Source organism: Pholcus phalangioides, unplaced genomic scaffold (assembly GCF_987345545.1).
Source record: "Pholcus phalangioides strain wild (caught in Gottingen) unplaced genomic scaffold, Ppha-v1.0 ptg000012l_1, whole genome shotgun sequence".
Classification (NCBI taxonomy): domain Eukaryota; kingdom Metazoa; phylum Arthropoda; class Arachnida; order Araneae; family Pholcidae; genus Pholcus; species Pholcus phalangioides.
The window spans coordinates 15,050,737-15,076,132 of NW_028301605.1; the positions used below are offsets into that span (position 1 = coordinate 15,050,737).

Consider the following 25,396-nt stretch of genomic DNA (forward strand, 5'->3'; position numbering starts at 1 on the left):
AAATTTTTATGCAAAGTAATCAAATCGTTAGTGCAAAGTGTTACGTTTTCAAATTAATTGTTCATTCGAGAATGAAAGTGAATGAAAGTGAATGAAAGTACTTTTTATTTCCAGTTTAAATTTAGCGCCAAGATATCTTGTTTCTTATGAAATTAGAACTAGTGCTACTATCTATTTATTGTTTGAGTAACTAAAAACTTTGAGTTTCGTTCTCAGACGTGTCGCTAGACGGCAGCATAAGTTTTGTACAGATTTCTTAAGTAATTTGGAATGTATTTTCACTAAGACCATGTGTCCACATTTTGTCGTAATTTTGGTGATCTTGACTGTTTTTATGAACATAAAATGCCAAAATTATTTTATGTTTTCAAAAAAACTCAACTGAATTAATTTTTACGTCTTTTGTCATGCGAATAATAAAGATAACATTTGCCTACCATTACGTAGTTATGACGTCACCTGCGTGAGAAAATCCTGGGAAAATATTTCCAGACGTTATAGAGGGCGATACTAATCACACCCTATTGTTTACGTTGGCGTTCCTCATGTGCAGTGACTTTTAAATTTGTAAACAAAAACAAATGGGCGTTCATTTAAAAGGGCGTCTTTCCCAATTAACGCCCGTTTATAGCCAATATCCTTTCACACTGTGCCAATGAATCGGTCGAGCCGTCCATCCCAATTTTGAAGGTTAAAGAAATACAGAGAGAGAAAAGATGTCGTCTAGTACTGCGAGCAGCAACAGCGAAGACGCCACCAGTGGGAGGACGTCTGCGGCGACGATCAACAGTGATCTAATCAGCTTCGATGATACAGCGACAGATGACGTCCAGATGCGTAGGGCGACAACGACGACAAACAACGCTGGCGCGATCGGTAGTCAGCAGCGGCAGTCCTCGCAGATCCAAAACAACAACAAGCAGTGCTACGGTAGGTTGTGCGGTTATCTAAACAAGTTGGCGACTCGCGGTATCTTGAAAACGTTCAAGAGGCGTTGGTTCGTCTTCTACGAAGATAACTGCAAGCTGTATTATTATCGGTCCCCGAACGACTCGGAACCCCTTGGCGAGATCGACGTCTCCAAGGCGACTTTCACTTTCGACGTCTCCAACAAGGAGAGGACCGGTTACTTCACCATCAGGTACCATCTTGCTGGTATTTTTTTTATCCTACCCCACCCCCCTTCCCCTCCCCCCCCCCCAACACAAACCCGAGGGTTCTTAACCAGAGGTCCAAGTAGGGGCGGATCCAGCACTGAGTAGTTGGGGGCAGAGCTTTCTTTAGAGCATAATTGGCCCCCTGGGACCAAGTGATTTTTCTGAGGCCTTATCTGGAAAATTCTTGAAAATTTCAATCGGTTCTCATTTTTGTGAGGACCCTCTTCTCTTGAGTCCCCCAGGCAGGGCTGGCTCCATACGTTAAGGCGACACTGATTTGGGGGGGGGGGGTGAATGGTTTTGAGTTTCATCGTCCTGTATTTTGCGGGACAAAATTTTCCCATTTTATTTGTCTCTGAGGGGGTTGATCGTTCCCATTTCTTCTTGAGGGGCAGAGCTGGGACCATGTTCTGGTCTGGTGGCTGTTCATATTTACACCCCATCCCCGACTGCATCCACGTCTGAGTAGAGGCAGACATCTTCAGATTCAAATAGAGCGAAGGTGCTCGTCTCTTCAGATGCGGATGAGCTGAGGTAGATACTTCAGTTTTGAATGAAGTTCTGAAATGGGGCAAAGGTAAACATCTTTAGATTCAAATAAAGCTGCACAGGTACACATCTTCCGTTGCAGTCGAGGCAAGCATCATCAGCTCTGAATCAACTGGAGGCAGACATCTTCAGCTGTGGATGAGCTGAGACAGATATCTATCTTTAGTTGTGAATGAAGCTGAGACAGATATCTATCTTCAGTTGGGAATTAAGCTGAAAGTAGCCATTTTCAGCTGTAAATGAAGCAGAGGCAGACATCTTGAGCTTCAAATGGGGCAAAGGCAAATATCTTCAGCTACAAATGAAGCCAGGGCAGATATTTTCAGCTGGAATAGAGGGAGGGGGGGGGGAGCTAACATCTTCAGCTGCGAAGGGAGCAGAGGCAGACTGATCCAAGTCAATGTGTCTGAGAAACGACTGTGAATCATCATAATCAAATCATCTCATATTTCATGGGACACACAACTTTTCTTCATATTATTCGACTCTTGAGAGAGAAGCTTGCCCCAATCACACCTCTGGATCTGTGCTTCGACCCATGGCCTCCTTGTGGGTCTTTGTAGAGATTTCGAAGGGTCCATGATCTTGAATGAGAGAACAATTAACTTATTTTCAAGTTAATTGTGGAAACTCTGTGACGGACACTCCGTTTTGTTAAGCGCATTATAAGTGCCCCACCTGGCTAGAAATACCTGCCAGCCTATACATCATTCTTGTGTGCACCCCTCCCTCAAGTCTATCTCTGCGTATGTTACCCAATGATTTTTATACTCTGGGAAATTGTAACCAGATCTCATTATCATGAGGCTCCTCTGCACATAATGCCCCAGGCGGTGCCTCTGTGGACCCATGTGTGGGTGCAACATGCATGGTCCCATTCAGGTGCAATGTGTCTGTCAGTGCTTGTTTTATGTTTTTTGCTAGTGCTACTACTACTCAACCATACATGGACTTCGTACACATTCCTATATTGTATTTCTAAGGAATTGGTATGTGTCGGAATGTGTGTGTACATGTTGTAAACCTAACGTGACGTTTGTTTCAGTGTAATGTTTATTAAGTGTTGGTATAGGCGTATGCAGAATTCTCTCTGGGGTTTCGATTTTTTTTTTCCTTCTGAGGAGGGGTTTTTTATGTTTTTTCCTGCATAATAACACTACAATTTTAGCTCAAGGGGAGGAGGTTAGAACCCCAAACCCCCCCCCCTTTATGTATGCCAATGAGTGTTGTGCTGCCATCAATTTCTCTAACAATGGCTGAAGTGTAATGATTGAATAACTGTTTCGTTGTGGGCCTGATACCCTCTGTGGTGAGACTTTTTAATGGGCAGACTATCCCGCATTTGTGCCTTGAAGTTCTTACCAGTTCTGCCACCTGGTTTCCATATTCTGAAATGAAGGTAATAAATGCTTAAATTTTCATGTTCTGTTTCAGTATTGTGTTGCAGGTGGCCGCCTGCTCTCAGCAGAGAGACTTTTCCAAATGGAAGACCAGCTTGCGTTTGCACCTCGAAAAATGAAAAACTTCAGTCACTCACCACTACTCGACAGATGGCAACACAACACATGACAAGCATTACACCGAACAGATTTCGAGTTGGGTTTACAACACATACATGTACAGCTTCCAGCACGCCACAGGTCTTCTTTGACCACATGCTCTTCGTTGAGATAGCAGTGGGCTCATGATCTTGTTAGGAGTAGGAGTCAACCACCACCAACACTGTGCTGCCAACAAGGTCTGAAACTGTATCCTTACTATGAAAGTTCAGTACTATGCCCACACAAGGTCAATCCCATAATGCTGCAACAATGACTCTGTTTTTGTAGGACAAGATTGGAACCCATTTTTTGCACTGGAATTGGTGCACTCTTGCTATACGAAAAAGTGATTTTTGGTGAAACTCTGATTTTGTGTGTGTGTGTGAATTTTTTTTTCCGATAAAAAATTTGATTTGCCTTTATATACCCAATTCATTGCTCCAAATTTGTTAACCAAAAAAACTCTACTTTTTTTTTCAAACCGAGCACTACTCAGGTCTATCGCCATAAGCAATTTACCACCTAGTGAGTTGTGCCGGAAGTGTAAGTACCTAACCTGGGTGTGGTAGCCCAGGTCGATAAGATACTCGCCTAAAGTACCAAAGGATGTTTAGAGGTGTCGCGAGTTTGATACCTGGTTCATCTTTGTCAGAAAACTTTCCTGACACAGGAGTACAACAGAAACGGTGACATGACCGCAGAAAAAATTGCTACTGCAGGGAGTCCCCCATCGAGGGGTTAGTGCACCAACCTCTCGATGAGTATAAAAAAATAAGCCTGCCATTCGGATTCGGCAATAAATTGTAGGTCCCGGTCTAATTAGCCCTTGTGTGCAGGAAATGACTGTGGTACGACAAAAATGATCAAATGACCTTACAGTCTGAGTGCATATCTAGTGCTGTGTGCGATTTTTCAGTGCTGCCATCTATATCTCAGAAGTGAAGTGAGTGATGTGTAGTGACTGGATATTTGTACTGTTTGTAGGCCTGTTGCTCTCTGTGGCGAGGCTTTTTGATGGGGAGATAAGCTCAAATTTGCACCTCAAATTCGAAAACCACTGAAAACCAACTTCATCCGACCACCACTGTGGCAACAGTGGGGTTCACACCCAGGTCCCCGCGATGCAAGTCCATCTTTATTACCATTTGACCACTGCAGCAGCTACAAGATATATTGTAAAACTGGTTAATTATGAAGAGGTACTGATTTTTGGAGAAATTTCTTCTCTGCCGCTACCAGAGCATGGACTCGGTTCCCTCGATTGCCAGTTAAGTGCTCTACAAACTGAAAGCTACACAGTGATAGAATAATTCACCTTTGGAGTGCTTATATATATATGCTGAATGGTACCATGTGATGGACTGTGGCAACAATCGGCTAATAATGTCTAACAATTGACTTGAGGCCACCAGATAGCAGTATATATTTCGAGGAATATGTGCTCTCTCCACTCTTGTTAATAAAAAATTTACTGAAAAACTGGCTAATTATGTGTCTCCGGTAGTGGCAGAGATGAAATTTTTTCCAAAACCTCTCAGTATCCCGGGCCAAATGATTTTTCTGAGGCTCCACCTGGTTAATTCTAGAAAATTTAAACTAGCTCTCATTTTTGTTTGGGCCCCTCTTCTCTTGAGGACCCCACGTTGTGCCCAGGTAGGCCCCACGTGTTAATACTCCACTGTTTTCAGTATATCTTGTATTAACAAGAGGGGAGTACATCTTTCTCGAAATATTTCCAAACAAAACTTGAAAAAAATATTGTTGTAGAAGTATTTATCGCTATATTGAGTATTTTTGTAGTGAGGTTTCACTGTATATCAATATCATATAATGGTGATAATATTTTCAATTTTGATTATTTTTTTAGCGTACCTGGCAAAGACTACTTTTTAGAGGCTAATAATCGACAAACGTGTTTGTTTTGGCTTCAGGAGCTACAGAAATTCAGAAGAGCCAACAGCTTGCTAAGAACCGAGCAGATCAGAAAGCAATCCCAATCATGCTCGGTATCATCTATGGTATAATCATGAACGATTTTTCATTTGATACATTTTCATTGACGATTTCAATTTCATAGCGCATGTCTTGTATGAACTAGTTGACCCACATATGTGTTTTTTTTTCTTTCTCTCTCTCTCTGTGTGTTTGAATAGCGTCCACGTAGTGGTCTTCTCGCTAGCAGTGTATCCGGTAACGATCTGCTCAAGGCTAGTGAAGGTAACCAGGTGCAACTTATGACTCCGGTAGACTGTCCAATTGATGTTGTTGGTGAAGAGTCTTCTTTCCAAAACAATCCATTGGCATTAGCGCAGCAGAAGTTCAGCAATCTGAAAATGCAGGTCACAAAATCATACAAGTTGTATTCTGAATGTGAGTAACTTGATTGCTTATTCGCTCTGAAATTATCCAATGTATAAGAGTGAATCAAATGAAAACGGAACAGTGGTTATATAATTTGGTTTGTTTTTGTATAAATGGGGCAAAACTTTTGTTTAGAGGTGGAGCGAAGGCAAGGAAGGCACTTGGAAGCATGTGCACTTCATGGTGCTGCATCTGTTTGAGCTAGTTATCTGACCAACTTCTTTCTCCAAAGCGTCCGTGATGACGAGGTGGCCTTGACCAGGTCACATATCATCATTCATCATCATGGGCCTAGGAACTCAGGTTCATAGAAGGGACTCATGATAAAAAGACCAGGGCTAGACAAATCTATTGCCCGATATGCCCTGGGTGTGTATTTCTTCTTTCTTTCTTTTTTTTTTGCAACCACATGCACAATGTTGATATATTAGATATTGATTACAGCATGTACTATCTTAAGTCTGGCATGTAAATTTTTATAGATGTTTTCCAGCTCCACCTGGGACCAAGATTTCGGGGCATGATTATTCAAGCCAGGGCTGGTCTTATTGCCAATGTATTGCTGGATATACCCTGGTATGAAAAAATTTTGACCTGGAATCAAAGTCAGATTTAACAGTGGGTACACTGGGGTTGTGTCTAGGGCCCAGACTTCTGAAGCAACCCAAAAAAACCCAAGTATTACACTTTTTTCTAAGTTAAGGGGCCCAATGTTTTCTCTTTCACCTAGGCCTCAACCAACTAAAATCCACTTCAGCCTGGAATTTTTTTTTTTCCAACCACATGCACAACACTAGCATATCATATATTGATTCAGGCATGTACTATCTTAAGTCTGGCATGTAAATTTTTGAAGGTTTTGTCCAGATCTGCCTGGAAGCAAGATTTTTGAGTGCAGGTATGCATGCTAAGGCTGGACAAATTTATTGCCCAACATGCCTAGGGCATGTAAAAATTTAGACAGGCATATGTTTTTTCAACCACATGCGAGCATATCAAATTTTGATTGGAGCATGTATGTATATCTTTAGTCTGGCATGTAAATTTTGTCCAGCTCTGCCTGGGATTAAGCCAGAGCTGAACAAAGTGTTGCTCGTCATGGCCAGGAAGTGCCATAACTAGCCATTCCTGTGCAAGAATTTGCATTTAGACCCCTTCTGGGCCCATTCAGCCCCCCTCCCCTTCCAAGTGGGCACTGTAGCCAGGGCATGTAAAACATTTTGACAGATCATGTATTTTTTTTTTCAATTGCATGTAGGATGCTATCATATGAAATATTAATTCAGGCATATATTATTTTAAGTTGAGCATGTAAATATTTTTGGGCGTTTGTCCTTCTCTGATAGAAGCTGGTGATTCCGGCCAGATTTGGGTCTCTAAGCATTTTTGCCTGGGGTCCCCATGATGTTTCTGAGACAGCCCTGTAGTTGGATTTGAATGATTCAACAACTGGTTTACTGCAAACCAGTTGCCAAACATTTTGTACTTGTAAAAGTTTGGCATCCCTTGTAATCACATAAGTTAACAATTAAAACTTTACATGCTATATACAAGGCAGCTAGTATTGCTAACTATAGGTATACGCAGGGTTTTTTTCGGAGGGCGGGTCAACAAAATTTTTCTTCTGTAGGAGGGAAGGTTTACGTCTTTTCCGACAAAATAACACTGTAATCTCGGCTGGGGGGGGGGGGGGTAGAACTCCAACATCCTCCTCCTGCATTGCATGCGTAAATGATTGAAACTATGGATTTAATTGCCAAACCTGTCAGAATATGTATGTGCATTCCTGGTATACCTACATTGATTGAGAGTAGTACGCTGTATTTATTGATAAATGCATATTGATCACCCCTTCAAAAAATGTTGCCACAGAGAACAACAGGCCTACAATGGTACAAATCTTCAATCATTGCATTTCACTCATAGTTTGAAAAATGGATGGCAGCACTATACGAAGTGTTACACAGAAACAAACTTCTCACGTTAGGTTCACAAGAGGTACATGCACATTCCAACATGTAGAGGTTCTGAAGATGAATATGAACAAGGTGCGTGTGTGGTTCAGTAGTAGTATATATTGATACCCCACCGGTGCCAGAGCGGTGCTAAAACATCACATTCAACACCACATACACACTTAGACTGTTAGGTATGAAGAAATTTGACTCTAATTATTGAAATTGTGATACTCACAACTCAATCAGTAGTGAATTCCCCATGGCAATAGACCAGAGTTGTGCTCAGTTTGAAAAGAAAGTCTGGGTTTCGAACCATATCTATTAGTTAGGTGTCTTTTCCACTAAGAAGACTGAAATGAATCCAATTTTTGAGTGTCATATGTTTTTGTGTAAGAAGACTGGTGAGTAATGTGTGTGTGTTGGTTTAATGTCAAAGTTCTCTCTGCATGCGCAGTTATTAGAATTCATTGTCAAATAATTGTTGCTTTTCCCATCCTTAAATGTAGTGTCTAGTCCAGATAATGAACAAGTGCCTCCTAAAGAGAAGCTTCAAGGCGCTGGTGATGCTTGTAGTAATTCAACTTTTTTCACAGATCTCGACAATGATATCTCTTCTTTGAAAGAAACACCATCTGCATTGTCATCAAGTAAACCTAAAACTCAGAGTTTTTCAGCACTTCGCTCCAGAATATCATCTTTTCGAAAAATGGCCAGTGAAAATGATGCATTGAATGCTAGAAGATTATCCAAAAATCTAGACACCAAGGTATGTTCAAAAGTGTGATTTTCTGTGATTTTTTAAAAAATCTTTTTTGTGTCTTTGCTGCCTGGTGGCCTATACAAATTTTGCCCCTCTCTTTCACTCCTGGTCTAAGTTTCTTGACCACCCATTCTCCTCCCTATCTTGTATATATACAAATATTTTTTTCTTATTCAAGAAATTGGGCGCGGTAGCCCAGGTCTATAAGATACTCGCCTAAAGTACCTAAGAATGTGTAGAGGTATCGCGAGTTTGATACCGGTTCGTCCTTGTCAGAAAACTTTCCTGACACGGGTACACCAGAAACGGCGACATGACTGCAGAAAAAATTGCTACCGCAGGGAGTCCCCCATCGAGGGGTTAGCGAACCGACCTCTCCTATAACTTTCTTTTCCTTCGTATTTCCTATTTTTTTTCGGATCTATGAATAGTACAAGTTACGTTTTTATATGGTGTTTTTGGTCACCATTATCTAGTTCCCCTAATACAGTGGTTCCCAACCAGGGGTGCTCGTACCCTAGGGGGTACGTGAGAGGCTGTTATGGAGTAAGCGAAAAGAAAATGGTAATGGCGGCCAATTTTGCAAAAAAAATATTATTGCAAAAGATTAAAAAGAATTTTAAAAAGTAGGGTAGAGGTTTTTACTAATATTGTCAGTAGCAACTAACATTGTCATTAACCTCCCTATCAATAAAATCTTCTATTACAGAGGCGTTGCATCCGCTGAAATTATCAGCCTTCCCTCCTCCCACCGTTCCTGATACAGGGGTACAACAGAAATGACGACATGACCACAGAAAATATTGCTACCGCAGGGAGTCCCCCTTCGAGGGGCTAGCGCACCAACCTCTCGATGAGTATAGAAACAAGCCTGCCGTTTGGAATCGGCAATAAATTTTAGGTCCCAATATAATTAGCCCTTGTGTGCAGAAAATGTCCGTGGTGCAACAAAAATGATCAAATGATTATTCAAGAAATTTTACTTTCATTATTAAAGCTGTTAAGGGGTCATTCAAGTAATATGTCAGCATTGATGGGAGGGGAGAGTGTTTCTGATTTTCTGACTTTTTATGGAGAGGGGGAGTGTTTGAATGATGCTTACGTCATCAACCAACCGTTATAAAAATATGAAATATTATTGATGGCATCTCACTCAGTATGCTAAAAACAAGAAAAATTTTTCACCAGTTTGCGGGCACCTGAACTAACATTCTCTCTATTGATAAGTCCTCTACAGAGCCGCAATTTAGTGATCTCTAAATCTTTCGCGGATCCTTCAAGTAATCTAGAAATGTGATGCGGGCCACTTAAGTGCTCTGGAACTGTGCCGCAGGTAACTTGAGTGATGTAGAACCACATTGGGGGCCGTTTAAGTGATCTAAAACTGTTCCGCATGTCACTCAAGCATCTCTGAATGTGCCATGGATCGCTTAAATGTTGTAGAAGTGTGTCGCGGGTCGCTTAAGTGATCTGTGAATGTAACACGGGCCTACTTGAGTGATCTGAAAATAAGCCACACCTGCTTAAATGCTCTGGAATTGAGCCACGGGTCACTTAAGCGATCTGTAAATGTGCAGCTTAATTCATTTTTACAAAATTAGGTGTGAGGGGGCAGGCCACATTTGGTCCACGGGCTAAGGGTCATATATGGCTTATAGGGTGGGTCACAATGAACTTCTTAAACAGAAATTTTGATTTCTTTAGTTTTCAAAATAGCACTGGAATTAACAGAAATTGATTGTAATAACATATAATGGTATTTTCTTTCAATTTTTTTAAAATATTTTTTGATTAAAAAATAAATTTTTGAGCATCTGGGGGAAAGGGGTACATTATCCCCCCTATACCCCCCTCCGAGCGTACATCTCTGATTCCACTAAGATGCGTTAGGGGGTAGGGGGCAGAGCTGACGAGGGGGAGTCAAAATGGCTAAAAATTTGCTGCCGTAATACTTGAACAGCCCCTAAAAAAATTTATTTCTCATTATTACAGGTGAATGAAGAAATTTCATCGTTGAATGAAGAAATCTCCAGTCTGCAAGATGAGCTTACGGCAAGTCGAATTTTAATAAAAGATTTGAAGGTTCAGTTAGAAGCTGCATTGAGAGAAAAGGAAATGCTGTGAGTTAATTTATGATCAATTATTAATGGGTTTTTTTTTCCTGATGAATGATGTTATTTATTAAACTATTTAGCATTTTAAATGTGCCTTACAAGTTGAAGCTAATATATTGCAGAGTTGATGTCGAATTGCAGGAAAATATTTTTTGTATGTAATTAGGACTATGAGAGATTAATTCACTGTAGGCTCCTTATTTCTCTACATGGGCAGATACAGAGGGGGAGTGGAGGAGGCAATTATCACCCCTCCTCCCCTAGTGAAAAAATTTTATTATTGGTGTATAGGCAGCAGGGGCTTCGGAAGTGTTTGGAACTTGTGGGTGCTCATCTTGATCTTTATAAAGGAAATTTTGACATCTGAATCAATTCAGGGTGCTTAGACCCATGCCATAAATTATCGGGGGGTGCCAAGACCCATGTCACAAATTACCAAGGGCTCGAGCTCCCTCGGCAACCCTGGTTCCGACGCCACTGATAGGCAGGCGTGTGGAGGTGGGATTACAACCTCATGTCTTGAAAAAATACCCCTTCCCTCCAAGACAGTCCCTCTGCAATGGTCCCTGGTGCGAGGAGGGGTGATTTATTATGTAGGTTTATTGAATTGTCCTATAGTTTACATAAACCAATTTTTTCTATGTAATTTGGCTGTTAGAGATGGATAAGTAACCACATTCCCTTTACTCCCCCACTTTCCCCTTTTCTGGATCCATGCCTGGCCCAGGGTTTCAGAGTTAGACCTTATTTTTAAAACTTTCATTCATTATGAAATTAGTTTTCACTAAATTACAAAAGATCAAAGTGAAGAAACTCCAAGATTTGGCAAATATTGTTCAGCATCTTAAGTTGCTTCATGTGGGCAGCCTTGATTTCTTAATTTATTCTTATATTTGTTTAAAACTAACGAATAGGTTTATGAAAGGAATAAAAAATATTCTTATAGTATCAGTTAATATTATATAGTTACAAAAAATATTTGGCTAAAATTTGATCAATAGGACAAAAAATTTTGATTAATCAGTTAAAACTTTTAATCAATTTCCAACCCTATTGTTATATAATAAACCCCTATCGACATCATGTCTCTTTATAGTGTGCATTCGAATGCGTCACACCTTTTATTAGAACTTTTGTGAAAAATTTCAACCAACATTAAACCCGCATGAAGTCATTCATTACATTATGCTTTTTCTTTGTTTCTTGATGTGTGATATAATGAGAAATTTTTCTTTATATTTTAAAGATGTAAGAAACACTTTTTCTACATTTTTGTTAACTTTTCTTTTTGTCTTGATTCAATTTAAATATTTATTTCTAGGATTAATCGGAAAAATTTAAATGACGGAAGTTTATCTGTTGATGATGATGTTGTGAACCTGAAAAATGAACAAATACACAGATTGACATACGATCTAGTTGATCAAAAAGAACAAGTTGAAAAACTGCAACGTCATATCAAGTGAGCTTTTCTTTCGTGTGTGTGCGAGTGTTTTCTTTTGGTTTATTGTGTAGCTCTTGTGATTTCTTTAATTAATTTTTTTATTGTTTCTTTTTTGAATTTTTTTCCTTTCTTTTGGAAATACTCCACTTTAAACATTTATCACAGACTAAAAAATTATTTGTTTATCCAAGTAAATGTTTATAAAATTAAATTAAACTTCTTTTTTTTTAATGTGTAGGTGGCCCCAGTATCCTTTCTAAATGAGTCTGTATTATAGTAAATTTGAAATATTACAGTCTCATCATATGAGGAGCTTATTTTCTAAAGGAAACCTTTCCACTTTTTTTTTTTCAAAATGCACTTTGCAATTGCTTCTGAATTTTCGAGATGAGCTTTGTTAGATTATGCAACAGGGTTTATTCAAACTGGAATATTTTTGGTAGAATTTACAATGTAAAGCTGGTCATTTCTACCAAAAGGGAGCATGTCTACCTTGTTCATTCACTTTGGTATTTTTCATTCAAAAGGGAACATAACAAAGCAGTTGTTCCTGCTGGCATTAGGGGTACTTTTTTCAAAACGGCATATTTTTAGAAGCACTTTCAAAAGTCGCATTCTATTGTAAAACCTATCAATAATGGGCACCCAATGGGACAGAAAAAAATGTACCTCTAATGAGGATTGTTTGTTAATGGATTGCACACAAAATACATTGATTTCCGTTGACGAAATGAAAAAAAAGGTCTTAGTGGAGGAGTCTGCTAACATTCACTTAGTCATTCAAACTGAGCCTGTTAGAGTCTGCTAACCCTGGTCTATCACCATGGGCAATTTGCTATCAATTGAGTTGTGCCAGAAGTGAATGCGTGCATGCACCACTCCCATTTACTACCTGTTGAGCTATTTTCCACTTTTGTAAAGCAGTCCGTTCTGAAGAAGAAAAAGTTTTTTTTACTTTTACTGTAAATTTAGTAATTGTGGAAATGTTCCCTTTTGAAAATAAGCTCCTCATGTTGAAATATATTGTATAACTAAAAACATTTACTAAAAAAAGGGTGGACAAAATCTATAAAAATTAGCAGTCTTGCTGAAAAATATTTTTTTCCTATGTAGTGCTCTAAAGACAGAAGTGACGAATTTACAACAAGAGAAAAGTGTGTTCCAAGAGTTACTTCAGCAGAAAGATCAAACTATAGTTTCTCTAACAAATGAAATATTTGATCTAGAAACTGAGAAAAAAGAGAAAAATCAAGGAGATCAGCCTGATAGTGGTGTCATAATTTCATCACCCGAAATGCAGAAATCTTCAGAGTCACTCAGAGACATGAATGATATAGATAATCTAAAGGTATTTAGAATGATACTAATTGCATGTTATATGATCTTCTTGTTCTATGCTTTATAAGTATTTCATATTCAATACGTTCTCCAGAACATTTTTATTCATTTTTTATTTGTTTTTCTCTCCTTCCTTCTGAAACTGTGCCCAGATAGCTGTTCAAGCCTTTGAACTGCAGAACAAGTTTCTTAATAAAGAAGTTATCGAGCTGAATCAGTTGAGGAGTGACTCTGAGCAAAGAGAACTTGTGCTTTCAATGTACGTAAAAATATTGTGACTTATTTATTTACAGTTTTCCTCTGCATCAGCCAGCATACTGAGAAATTTGAGTCACAGGTTCAAGAAAATTCTTAAATATCAGGACTCAAAAATAATGGATTGAATTGTGAGATTTGTCTGTTCTCTGCATTTTGGGATCCTTTGTGTTTTATGAACTACGTTCAGATAGCTTGAATTTTAAAATTGCTTTTGCTGAGATAAATCTTGGTTTATTGCAAATGCCAGATACTAAGCATATTTGTTATCGTAGATTAAATAAGCTAAATGGGAAAAAATTGTAGACTGAAAATTATTTTTTTATTCTTTGATCATATGTTGAAGATATGCCCCCACCCCCATTCTGGATCAGGGGCCCCTAAGCTGATATCTTTGGTGAACTCCAAGCCAGATTTTTCATGGGTCCTGCTATATCAAATTTATGACAAAAACAAAAAATGATGTTAACTGTTCTGAGCCCCAGGGCTGGAGCCCTGTCAGCCCTACCATTGGGGGGGGGGCATGATTTAAGATTCGAATTAGAGGAGCAAAAAATTAAGGAATTGCACTGCAAAGCATGATGTTCTAAGGTGACAATATATTTCTCCAATCTCTGAACATGCAAAAACCATACAAAATGCAATATCTGTATTAGGCCGGGATTACACTATGAAAGTTTGATAAAATTCCTTTTCTAAAACTTGAAAAATCCAACCAATAAAGCTCATAGGTTACATTCGAGCAAATGCAATGGATAATCTTATTGGTTGAATTTCTCAAACTTTATAAAAGAACTTTTAGAAAACTTTTATAGTGTAATCCCAGCCTTAGACTATATTAGGTCAGAGCAATGAGCAAATGCTTAATTTTTATGACAGTTATCAAATTCTTGGACAAAACATGTTTTTGCTAGAATGATCAGCAATGGCCCGGCAAAGTTTCTAGTTGCGATGCTGGTGTCAGGTGCCTGAATTTTCATGTTATGTAAGCATCATGTTAAAGGTCTGCCTGCTCTTTGCAGAGAGAATTTCTCAGAATAAAGAGCGGCATTCATATTCGCTTCTCAAAGTTGGAAATCTGGAAGCTGCATCGCATACAATTTTGGAAATACCCTAAAGAGCTATAAATCTTCAACACTTATTTTAAAAATGGAAGTTGAAATGGCTCAGGCCTGTGTTTTAAACCCAACTGTGATCTATATAATGATAAGTGTTACTATATAAATTTATTTTCTTAATTCTCTAAAATAATGGGTAACAAGATAATGCTCAAGATATATTTGATCCCACAGAGAAAATGGCTCTATTGTATTAATATAATGCATAACACATATGAAAATGATTGAAAATATTCAAGTTTAACATAATTCCTTGTATTCACGTTGTTGTATTTTCTATACTGTATAGGAAATGCAGTGAATGGGAAGCTAGGAGCTGTCAAATTCAGAGCAAATTGCTTTTCTTACTGAATGAGCTTAATAAACAAGGTAAGAAAATTCAGTCGAATCTTGTAAAGTTGAATGCACAGCCAGGGCCAGATCTTGAATCCTGGGAACTAAGAAATGCGCGGAAAGAAGAAAAACTAAGAACTCTACGCAGCTTCAGAAGGTGCCAACACAAGGGATATCAGATTTTTTTAGGGTGCCAAAAAAAACTAAAGGGAGGCATTTTTAAGTGCACAAACTAAAGGGGAGGGGCAAATTTTTAACATCAAAATATTATTCGCTTACACTTGAAAAATGACCAGGACTGGCTCTGTGCTTGGCAGCCAACAAAAATCTTTTGAGTTCTCATTAGTTCAACTCATCAAATTATCCCACAACATAGAAGATTCTGGGCCTTTGACTTAAAGAGATATACTACTCATATAGAATACTCATTTAATTTAATTTGTATCTCCATCATCATTAGACGTTTCTTATCTTTTCAAATCATTTATGAAAACTTGAAAGTTTTGTGGATATTCTATTAGACTTTTATTTCATTTTAGATGCGGCTGGTAATGTTGGTGATGTGGTGAATAGACTGTTAAATGAAGCAATAGTAGAAAATCCTGCAGAGGAGTCCTTTCCGTACTGGTCCATGTACATACTTTCTTATTTTATCTCATTTTTCCTATAAGCTCTATTGTTGCTCTTTCACATAAAGATGTTTTTCCAACATAATGTACTATTCATCTTGAATAATTTTAAGCATATTTTCTTCCACAGTGAAAATGTCTATGATGATCTGGGCTTTAACTACAGATGGGGTAAAGATGACATATTGCCTCTTAAGGCTGCCAATTTGAAACAACGCTCTGAGGATATCGTGAATAAAGCTAAGGTAAACTTCCGTTTGTAATTGCATTTGACTATGGATCATGATCATTGGTATGAAATGTATCACATTATAATTTCTGCATGCTAATAACATATATTCATCATAGTTTTTGTATGTTTTCTTCTGTATTCTGATGTTGAATTTTTACCTTTTCAGGATGAGGCTGAAATGGCATCATGGCGAGTCAAATGGGACAACTTCATAGTAACATTAGGACACAAGGATCTTCAACGAAGTCCAGAATTGAAAACCCTCCTCAGACAAGGCATTCCACGGGAATACAAAGGAAGAATATGGAAAGGGTATGCATTTATATGTATACAATAGTTCTCTTATTTTAAATTGACTTAACTGTGCCATGCTAAAGGAACCAATTATACATTGCACAGCTTTTGCACACAAATGTGTAAGTATTAATTCTAGAGGAGGTAAATGGGGAAATAAGCTACCACAAGCATAGACAGTGATACAGAGGTGTGTGGGGGGGGGGGGGGGCGTTGTCCCTCTTAACATCAAAGATCTGTGCAAGCAGCATGATGTATACAGAATAAACATATCAATTATATCGACCAGAAGTGTAGAAGTGTCTCAATAAACTTTTCAACTTTTCTTCCTTTGCCACAACCTTAAGTATTCTGCTCAAGATGTCTGACTCCTTTGTCATCAAACTTATGTTTTTCCCATGCTTTCCTATGCATCTGAAATCTGGGACCCTATGGCTCAAGTAATATTGACAAGCTGGAATTGATCCAAAATAACTCCACCCGCTTTATTTCAAGACTGTTGGTCCTCCTTTGTGGCTATTTCTGAACTTAAATGCAAACTAAATCTTCATCATCTTTTTATTCACTATCTTATTTCGTGATTAACCATGCTATATGAAATTTTCCACAGATGTCTAAACTTTTGTACCTTTGGTATCTTATTCAAGCCTTCATTTTTCTCTAGCCATGTTGATCATCCTCGAAAATTAAACCCTTCCTCCACTGCTACTGTCTTTTTTTTTAAAATTTAGTTTCTTTCCCATTCCATAGTTGATGGGAACAAACTCTGCTTTTTTGTCACTGATTCATCCACGACTAACGTATCTCTTAAAAATGTAAAACAATATCTTTGTCACCATCATATGCATTCTCATCATATGTATTCTCAATAATCATGGCCTTGGCCAACATTATTGTATGAAAATAACAAATATGTATATATATATATATATATATATATATATATATATATATATATATATATATATATATATATGAATTAACCTCATCATCATTGTGGTCCTTCACCCCCAGACCTTCTATCTCTGCTTATGCTATTAAGAAAGTTTTCATTTTTTTATTGTATATTCAAGTTTTCTAATTTAGCGCAATAGAAAATTTTTGCAAATATGATACTGCCAGTGCTTGTTTTTACTAACCCATACAGGTATAACCATAAGTTCACATGTTATCAAAAGTTGGTAAATAGTAAAGACGTTTAAAGAAATTATATGTTGTTTGGGACTATAAGACTAGACTAAAAATATGTTGTTCATAAATTAGAGGTTTGTAAAATTCAGTGTCAACTGTAGTAGCATCTCCAAATTCCAGTCTTGCAATTCTTTTTTCTGCTGACTTCAAATTGCTTTTCCTACTGTTTCTTATTGAAAAACAAATGTAAATAAAGTTGTAGTTGGTGATTTTTCATGTATTTTGTATTCTTTGTCTAAGAAAATCATATTTTATTTGGTATCTAGGCAAGATAAGAAGTGTCTATTTCTTCAAACATGAGCTAAATCGTAGGAAACTCATGAATTTTTTTAGTACAATGTACCTTAAATGATAAGAAAATGAAACGTTGATTTCTTATGATAAGATGGGGGTTGTAAATTTCATATGATTTTATTAGTTTTATATGAAAAATGATGGGAGCTAACAGCCTTTTAAATTTTAATGTTTGTTACGATAAAATTTCATTTCATAATTTTAGGTGCATTGACATGCGTGTAAAGTCAATGAAGTACCGATTGGGCCCAACTTACTATGAAAAACTATTGTCTTCACAAGAGTTAATCACCAAATTAGATCCATCTTGCAAGCAGGTATAGAATGCCGTATATATATATTGTAATCTTCTTTTTTGTTTTTGATGAAAATAATGTGTAATTATATACTTTAGAGAAAATTTATTTATTTTTTGCTATTGCAAAATTATACTATTAGTTTCTTTTGTTTCTTAATTTTCAATCACAATTCTATTTACCTTTCAAGATTGAACTTGACCTGCTGAGAACACTGCCGAATAACAAACACTATGAAACCAGAGACTCGGATGGAATCCGTAAATTGAGAAGAGTGCTGCTTGCATATAGTAGACATGATCCAGTTGTAGGATACTGTCAGGTAATACTTGCTTAACATTGTGCTGTGAATGTTTCATTATAATTTTACATCAAGCCTGGTTAGGGAGACACAATTGCTCTCCTTTGAGCATTATTCAATACAAACGCAAAAGCTACAACATGCAAGTTGCCCAACTAGATTGCAGAAAAAAGGTGCCCCATGAAAAATATGAATGTCAAAAAAATTATAACTAAAATGCAGCAACCTAAAATAAAAGTATATATCTGGAAAATATAATTAATAATACCCTCTGTCCCTAAAATTTATGGAATTGTAAAAAAGTTGTTTTCCAGACAAACAAAAATAAATGCATGAATGTGGGAAAAATATTTATTACATACCAGATGCTATTGGCATTCCACATTTCATTTGAAAGAAAAAAAAATTATACTAAAATAGAAAACAAATACAAGTAAAAAGGCTCTTCCAAAAGTTTATGGAATAATCAAGTGCATTATAATTTCTGACAAACACATGTTAATCAAGAACTGATAATTTTTCCATTATTTTGAACAACATCAAACGAATGAGCCAGGGAGCGGTTCAAGCTTACCTGCCGTTCGGGTGCAAAGCCTCGTGCCACAATAATCCTATTTGTAAGATGACTGGGTTTTTGCCCAGAGATGATCCTGGGACAAACCTGCTTTTTTTAGTACAGAGTCACACACTGTTTACCGTATAAAATGTCTGTGACCACACGTGTCGCTTTTAAAGAAACTTTCACGCATTTTATTCAAGAGTTATTTTAGCATTCTTAATTATGTTGGACAACTTGATCTGCATTACAACTTTTATTGATCGGCCATCATTGCTATGCCCCCCCCCCTCCCCGACCGGGAGCAGGGCCCTTAGGCTCGGACCTTTGTCAGGCTCTCTCTATAACGAATGTATAGCATGAAAAAACAAAAGTTAGAATCCTCCCGGGCCTCTGGGGCTGGAACCTTGTCAGCAGGGCCACAACTAGATGCTTAGTCAACTGGGCAAGAGCACATTTTAGTGCCCCCTAGTAAGGTTGAAAGGTGAAATTTGTGCCCCGTGTGGTCCAGTACCCGAGGCACACCAGACCTGTCTGCTTCCCCCTAGATGCAGCCCTGCTTGTTAGTACTACTCTTGTGAGGTCCATGGGGCACCAAAATGCACACTTGCCTCCTTGTGACAGAGTAAATTCTTGTTTCTGGTATTATGGTCCCGGGCTTAGTCTGTTCCCCATCTTTTTTCCAACATCTTCATCGCCAAAGTGTGGCTCAAAAGTGTTATGTCATGCGAGTTTTTACTATTGGTAATTTTTTAGTATTTTGGTGTCAAACTAAAGCCTAAGCTACCGCCCCTTATAACCTACTGCCAGGTTACACCGCACCCCTCGCTCACTCGCTTAATTCTCCCCTGAAGTGATCTTCCATTGAAGAACTAAACTTTTTAGGAATTAAAGGTCCATATTATACCATTTAGTTACTATGGCATGTTTCATGGCATTGGCCGAGCTGAACTGTCGCCCATTAGAGTAGACTTAATGAATATATTGCTGAGATCAGGACTCATTGGTGGCCAGTTCAGTAGAGTCACATTTTTCATTTTGAAATAGGTTTTTCGGTGTTGAACATATGCATGGGAGCATTGTCCTGCTGGGAAAAAAAAAGTTCTGCTCACCCCCCACTAAAATTTAACCTAAAAGAATGAAGTGGTATTGTGTATTTTTGTGCATCCAGTCTTTTATGCCAAGATGTGTGCTGTCATTGCTAAAAAATGTGTGTCCATGAATGTGAAGGTCACCCATACCATCCTCAGAACCTCCACCCTGATGTCTGCTTCAGTATGAGTGTGGTTTTCCCTTCAGATGGGTGCCCATACCTTGTATATGCATCTGAACCATCTAAATTACATTTCTTTTCATCACTTACATCCATTTCTTTCTATAAGCTACATGGTTTTGAGTCCACTCTAACATCTTGAAATGTGGGGCTTTGTATATCTGAATGTGGGACTTTGAAAGGGATAGTTGACAGGCAATTTTCCATATGAACGATGAAAGCAGTTTTTTTTTTAGTTTTTTTTTAAAGCCTTAACTGGCGATATGTTCATACCAGTCACCTCAGCGTTTCCACAAACAAACATCAGCTGGATGAACACCATTCTTTTTATCAACCTATCATCGTGTAAAGTCATATATGGAGAGGTCTTCTAGAACAGTGTTTCTTAACCTTTTTTTGCCCGTGGCCCCCTTTAAGCCATATTTTTTTCTCGTGGCTCCCCTGTCTTACCCAGAGTTTTCAACTCTCATCTAGAAGCAAGACACTTTATACTTATTGAAATGATTTTTTTCAGTGAATTTATACTGAACAAAAATTTTGCAAAGAAAATTGGCCTCCAGACCAGTAGCCTAGAATTTATTTATCTCCCCGCTAGTCCGAGTTCTATCAGGACCGTCTCAATATCATGGCCCCCCCCCCCTCCTTAGGCAAAGTGATGCTATAGTAGTCCCATACTTTAGCTGGAAATAAACAGCCTACATATTTCCTATTTATTTTCAAAATTAATTGTACTATACAAAATATCATAAGGTAGGGTCAATTATGGGCATGAGGCCCCTCACAAGAGTGGGACTGACAGAGCTACAGCCCGGGGCCTAATATGGTTTTCATCTTTTTTTCTTTGTTTTTCATACAATAAATTTCATATAGGGAGGGGGGGGGGTCTGAAAAATTTAGCCGGGGACTTTAGAAAAACCCCATCCTAGGGAACTTGTTGCAAAATGTAGGCGGTGAGGCTTGGGTGGGTCCATTCCCTAAAGAAGGCCCTGGTTTTATGGGTGGTTTTGTTGGATTCTCTCTCTCACTGTAAGTGTTAGTCACTAATATAAAAACTTTATTTCTTCACACCTTAATTTTTCTTCTCAGCTCTCCAAACCACCTGTCATGGCCCCCTTCCCCATTTTCTTCCGTGGCCCCCTTGAAGTATTCCAGTACCACAAGGGGGCCATATGGCCCCCGGTTGAGAACCACTGTTCTAGAACATGATTTTTGATGGTAAGGTGTCTTACTGGCTAAAATGCAATAAATTATGCTTTTGCAACAATTTAAAACCTTTGGAAAATTTTAAATAGATTTACTTTGCAACTTCAGTCTCAAAATTTTGTTATTCTTGTCCACAGAAAGTTAGGTCGTTTTTCTGTCTTGTTAACGAAGTATTATCTTGCACCTTATTTCAATCTTACTGAATTTATAGTTTTCAAGCCTTGCATCATGATTTGGCATTTCAAATTTTCATATATTCAATAGTTTCCATAAACTTTTGGGTCACATAATTCCAACAAATTAACAATCATAGATACAATTTTTATTATTTTATGAGAAATGTTCTTTATGTTAATGAAAAAAATATTTTCCTTTTCTGTGTAAAAACTACATTTCATTGCACTGCCTTATGCAGAAACTGTGTTATGCTACAAAAGTTATGCAGAAAGAAAGAGATTCCATGAACTTTTGAACTTTTGGGACATAATGTATGTAGTACATGGCACATAAAAAAAGATTATCGTTGTATTATCTAGGTGTGGATAGCCTCTCACTTTACCCCAATGTGTTTATCATACTTCTTTTTAAATGTGTCAATTGTGTTAGAATTCACGACCTCATAGGTGAACCATTCCATTTATTGACAAGCCTATTCGAGAAAAATTCCCTGCAACACCACAACCTGGAGTTGTCCCTTACTGAACGATACTGGTATCCCCCTTGTTAAAGCAATTGATTGACAGTGCATTAATAATTCATGGTCCATTCTATCCATCATCTCTAGTGCCGACAATGCATGGGCCCACCCAGGCACAGCCCAGGGGCCTCAAGTGCCGAAGGGCCTCATAAAAATGAGATCTGGTTAAAATTTTCATAAGTAAACATGTCTCACCACATAGAAGGCCTCAGAAAAATCACTTTGTCCAAGGCTCCAGGATGCTCTAAAGGCAACTCTGTTCATCCCATTGAAAATTTCAAACACTTCTTATTCCCTGACACCTGTGTTCTTCCAATGTAAACATATTCAAGAAATCAAGTTTCTCTCTTCATAGCTCAAGCCTTGTTTGGCAACAAGAGCATGCGTAGCTCTTCTCTGCACACCCCCCTCAACCAAGTCTCTGTCCTTCTGTATGTATGGTCTACAAAACCTTGCTGTATGCTCCAGTCCAGGATCAACTAAGCCTTGGAAAAGTGAAAAAATTAATGAGGGAAACTCGCAGAAACCATTTAAGAATGAAACAAGCATTCTATTTGCTTTTTTGACCACTGCTGAGTGATGTTCAGAAAACCTGAGCCGATCATCAGTGGAAATTCATAAAAATTGACCCTAGTTGCATATGGGGTGGTAATACCATTCAACTGGTAAGTGAAAAGTAGGTTGTTTGAATCAAAATGATTGACCACGCACTTACCCACACTGAAGGTCATGTTTCATTCAGTATATGAATACTATCAACCTTGCTAAAACGAATATCAATGGTTCCAGCAGGTAATATTAAATTAAGAGCTAACCTGTTCTTTCTTTGTACAGGGCTTAAACCGACTTGCTGCCATTGCCTTGCTATTCATGGATGAAGAAGATGCTTTTTGGTGCCTTGTGGCTATAGTCAAATTTCTTATGCCTGATGGATATTATACCAAAACTCTGATAGCATCACAAGTTGATCAGGTACAATTGAAATGTTTAATATTTTTTAGGATAGTTTATGAATATAAATTGACAGGATAATCCTTTTTTGTTTGAATAGAAGAAAATTTTGATTAGTGGAAATAATCTTTTTAAATGAATGCTTGTTTTCAATCAAAATCTTCAAATACAATCGGAATAACACTCCCTAAGTGGATACTGATTTTTTTCTTCTTTGTCCACTTGTTTGCACTTATTACAAACTGTCAATTTCTTTTATAGTAGGAATTTGTATGTGAAAGCTTTAATTTTTATTATTATTATTATTTGAGTGCATAGTAATCAGATTTGATCTATTGATATTGTATGATGATCTGTACTCACCTGAGATGATGCATGAGATGTGTGCAATGAGCCCTGTGCAATGAGATGATGCATGAGATGCAATTTGAATACAATGTGAAGTGATTTCTCTGTGTTTCGCATAATATGGATAAACCACCTAAGGAGATTTTGTGGTTTTGGTCCTGATATTATCCACTTGGAGAGTTTCGACTACATTATCTTTATTTTTAATTTTTTTCTGAAATTGTTTTTGTATAGTTCTAATATGCAAACTTCTTTCAGACACTTTGTACTGTGTTTTCCTGATTGTAACATTTTTTTTAGCGAGTTATGAAAGACCTCATGATGGACAAATTGCCTCGGCTGCATGCTCACTTCGAACAGTTTGAAGTGGACTTATCATTATTTACATTTAACTGGTTCCTGACCGTTTTTATAGACAATATACCAGTAGAGACTTATCTGAGAATCTGGGATGTGTTTCTTTATGAGGGAAGCAAAGTAAGTTTCCTAGCATTTGAGTTTTTTTTTTTTAATTTCTCAATTTGTTGGTAATGAAAAAGATCTAGTTTTTTTGTTTTTTGATGGGGGGGGGGGGGGTTTCCCCATCATAGTCATCATCAACCATTTTCAATCCACTGCTGCATGAAGGTCTCCTTTAAATTTTCCCATTTCACTCTGTGTGATACTTTAGCCATCCAGTTCACTCCAGTCACTTTTCTGATCTCGTCAATCCATCTCGTGTGGGGACGCCTTCTTGGACGTTTAACACCACAGGGGTACCAATCTAGAATATTTGTAGTCCATCTGTTGCCTTATCTTCTTGCAATATATCCAAAAACTCTCCAACAGAAAAATCAATTTTCTTTTACATCTTGCATTACAAAAAGGGTTTTATTTCCCTTGTAATTTTCAAACTTCTCTTCTGATTTTTTTTTAAAAAGTCATTTTGTGATATATAAGAGGAAGTATCAACACATGACTTAACAGCATCAAACCTGTGAATTTCAAAATAAAATTATTAATGTGCTGGTGTGAAATAGTAAAATCCAGAATAGTGATAAAATTTTTCTTTTCAGTTTCAATGTTTTGTTACAGTGACAAAAATGTCCATAATACCTATTATTAACACTTTTTTGTAATTTTGATAAATAAAATTTAAAACTTCAAATTCAATAAAATTTAAATGTATCCATGATTTTTTTTTTCTAAAGACTAATTTCATGACCATTCAGTCACTGATGAGCAACTTTGAAAAAAAAAAATGATATCTGAAAAATTACTTCCCCTATTATATAACATATACTGGTTTTATTTAGTAGTACTTGTACATGACTAAGATATACCATCTTGAGAATGAGAGAGTTTTCTCTCAACTAGTCTAATAAACGGTAATAATCAAATTAGAAGTTGAGATACAGTATTTTGCTCTGGTTAAAATATATGCCATATTCTTTGGGAAAAAAATGTAAAATTCTTAATCTCTTTGTATTTTTATTTAAATTTTGTCAAAAATTTTTATTTTCAGGTTCTCTTCAGATATTCCTTAGCATTTTTCAAGTACTGTGAAAATGATGTATTGCAGTTGAGAGACTACATCTCCATAAACCGTTACTTACAGGCAATGCCTGAGAAAATGGTCGATGTGAAGCGGATAACTCAAGTAAGTCTGTATGCCAGTAAAAAAAAACTAGAAGTGAAGTTTGTATGTATTTAACACATGCTAGAGGGACACATCATACTGAGTAGTATTTTAAGAAGTCTGGTGCATCCTTTTTTTGTAGGGTCCTGTTTTTGGGAAAATAAGTCATAATTTTAGGAAAAATGAGTAGTGAAACAATCTAATTAATTTTGTGCAAAAGAAATAAAATTAATTTTAAATGTTTCATTGATTATCTAGGGTTTGTGTTTCAGATTTAAAATTTTGTCAAGGGTTTGGGAAATAGACCCGAATTTTGGCTGGACAGACCCCTAGTTTTACTGAATGAGTGAAAGATAAATTTTTGAATATATTTTTTGATGTTCTTAAGTCAGCCACCTCATTGGGCAGTTTGCCTGTTGTGGCGTTGTATTTGTATTTTTATTATATCTTTGACTAAAATAATCATTGCCTAGTTTCTGTATGATAAAAGTAGAAAATATTTTAAGACAATGCATGCATTTTTTTATTGAGGTTCTATAGCACTAATTTCATTTGATTCACGCAAATTTTTATTTATATAGGATT

The 25,396-nt window shown here is 37.3% G+C and overlaps 1 protein-coding gene across 2 annotated transcripts in view; it reads left to right on the forward strand.

Annotated features, from left to right (window-relative positions):
- The first annotated feature begins 516 nt into the window (after nucleotides 1–516).
- LOC149079639 (TBC1 domain family member 2B-like) overlaps nucleotides 517–25,396 on the forward strand; it is a 109,240-nt gene continuing 84,360 nt past the window's right edge. Inside the window, exons 1-17 of one of the 2 annotated variants that reach the window (XM_089240236.1) lie at nucleotides 517–1,141; nucleotides 5,115–5,265; nucleotides 5,401–5,617; nucleotides 8,160–8,332; nucleotides 10,319–10,446; nucleotides 11,762–11,902; nucleotides 12,998–13,232; nucleotides 13,375–13,481; nucleotides 14,885–14,964; nucleotides 15,468–15,561; nucleotides 15,688–15,802; nucleotides 15,956–16,101; nucleotides 17,774–17,885; nucleotides 18,055–18,186; nucleotides 22,729–22,866; nucleotides 23,494–23,670; nucleotides 24,698–24,832. In XM_089240236.1, coding sequence (XP_089096362.1) covers nucleotides 717–1,141; nucleotides 5,115–5,265; nucleotides 5,401–5,617; nucleotides 8,160–8,332; nucleotides 10,319–10,446; nucleotides 11,762–11,902; nucleotides 12,998–13,232; nucleotides 13,375–13,481; nucleotides 14,885–14,964; nucleotides 15,468–15,561; nucleotides 15,688–15,802; nucleotides 15,956–16,101; nucleotides 17,774–17,885; nucleotides 18,055–18,186; nucleotides 22,729–22,866; nucleotides 23,494–23,670; nucleotides 24,698–24,832 — 2,706 coding nt within the window. In that variant the 5' untranslated portion in view covers nucleotides 517–716. Of the gene's footprint in view, nucleotides 1,142–5,114; nucleotides 5,266–5,400; nucleotides 5,618–8,072; nucleotides 8,333–10,318; nucleotides 10,447–11,761; nucleotides 11,903–12,997; nucleotides 13,233–13,374; nucleotides 13,482–14,884; nucleotides 14,965–15,467; nucleotides 15,562–15,687; nucleotides 15,803–15,955; nucleotides 16,102–17,773; nucleotides 17,886–18,054; nucleotides 18,187–22,728; nucleotides 22,867–23,493; nucleotides 23,671–24,697; nucleotides 24,833–25,396 lie in introns of both variants that reach the window. The other variant, XM_089240235.1, reaches the window with a different exon arrangement.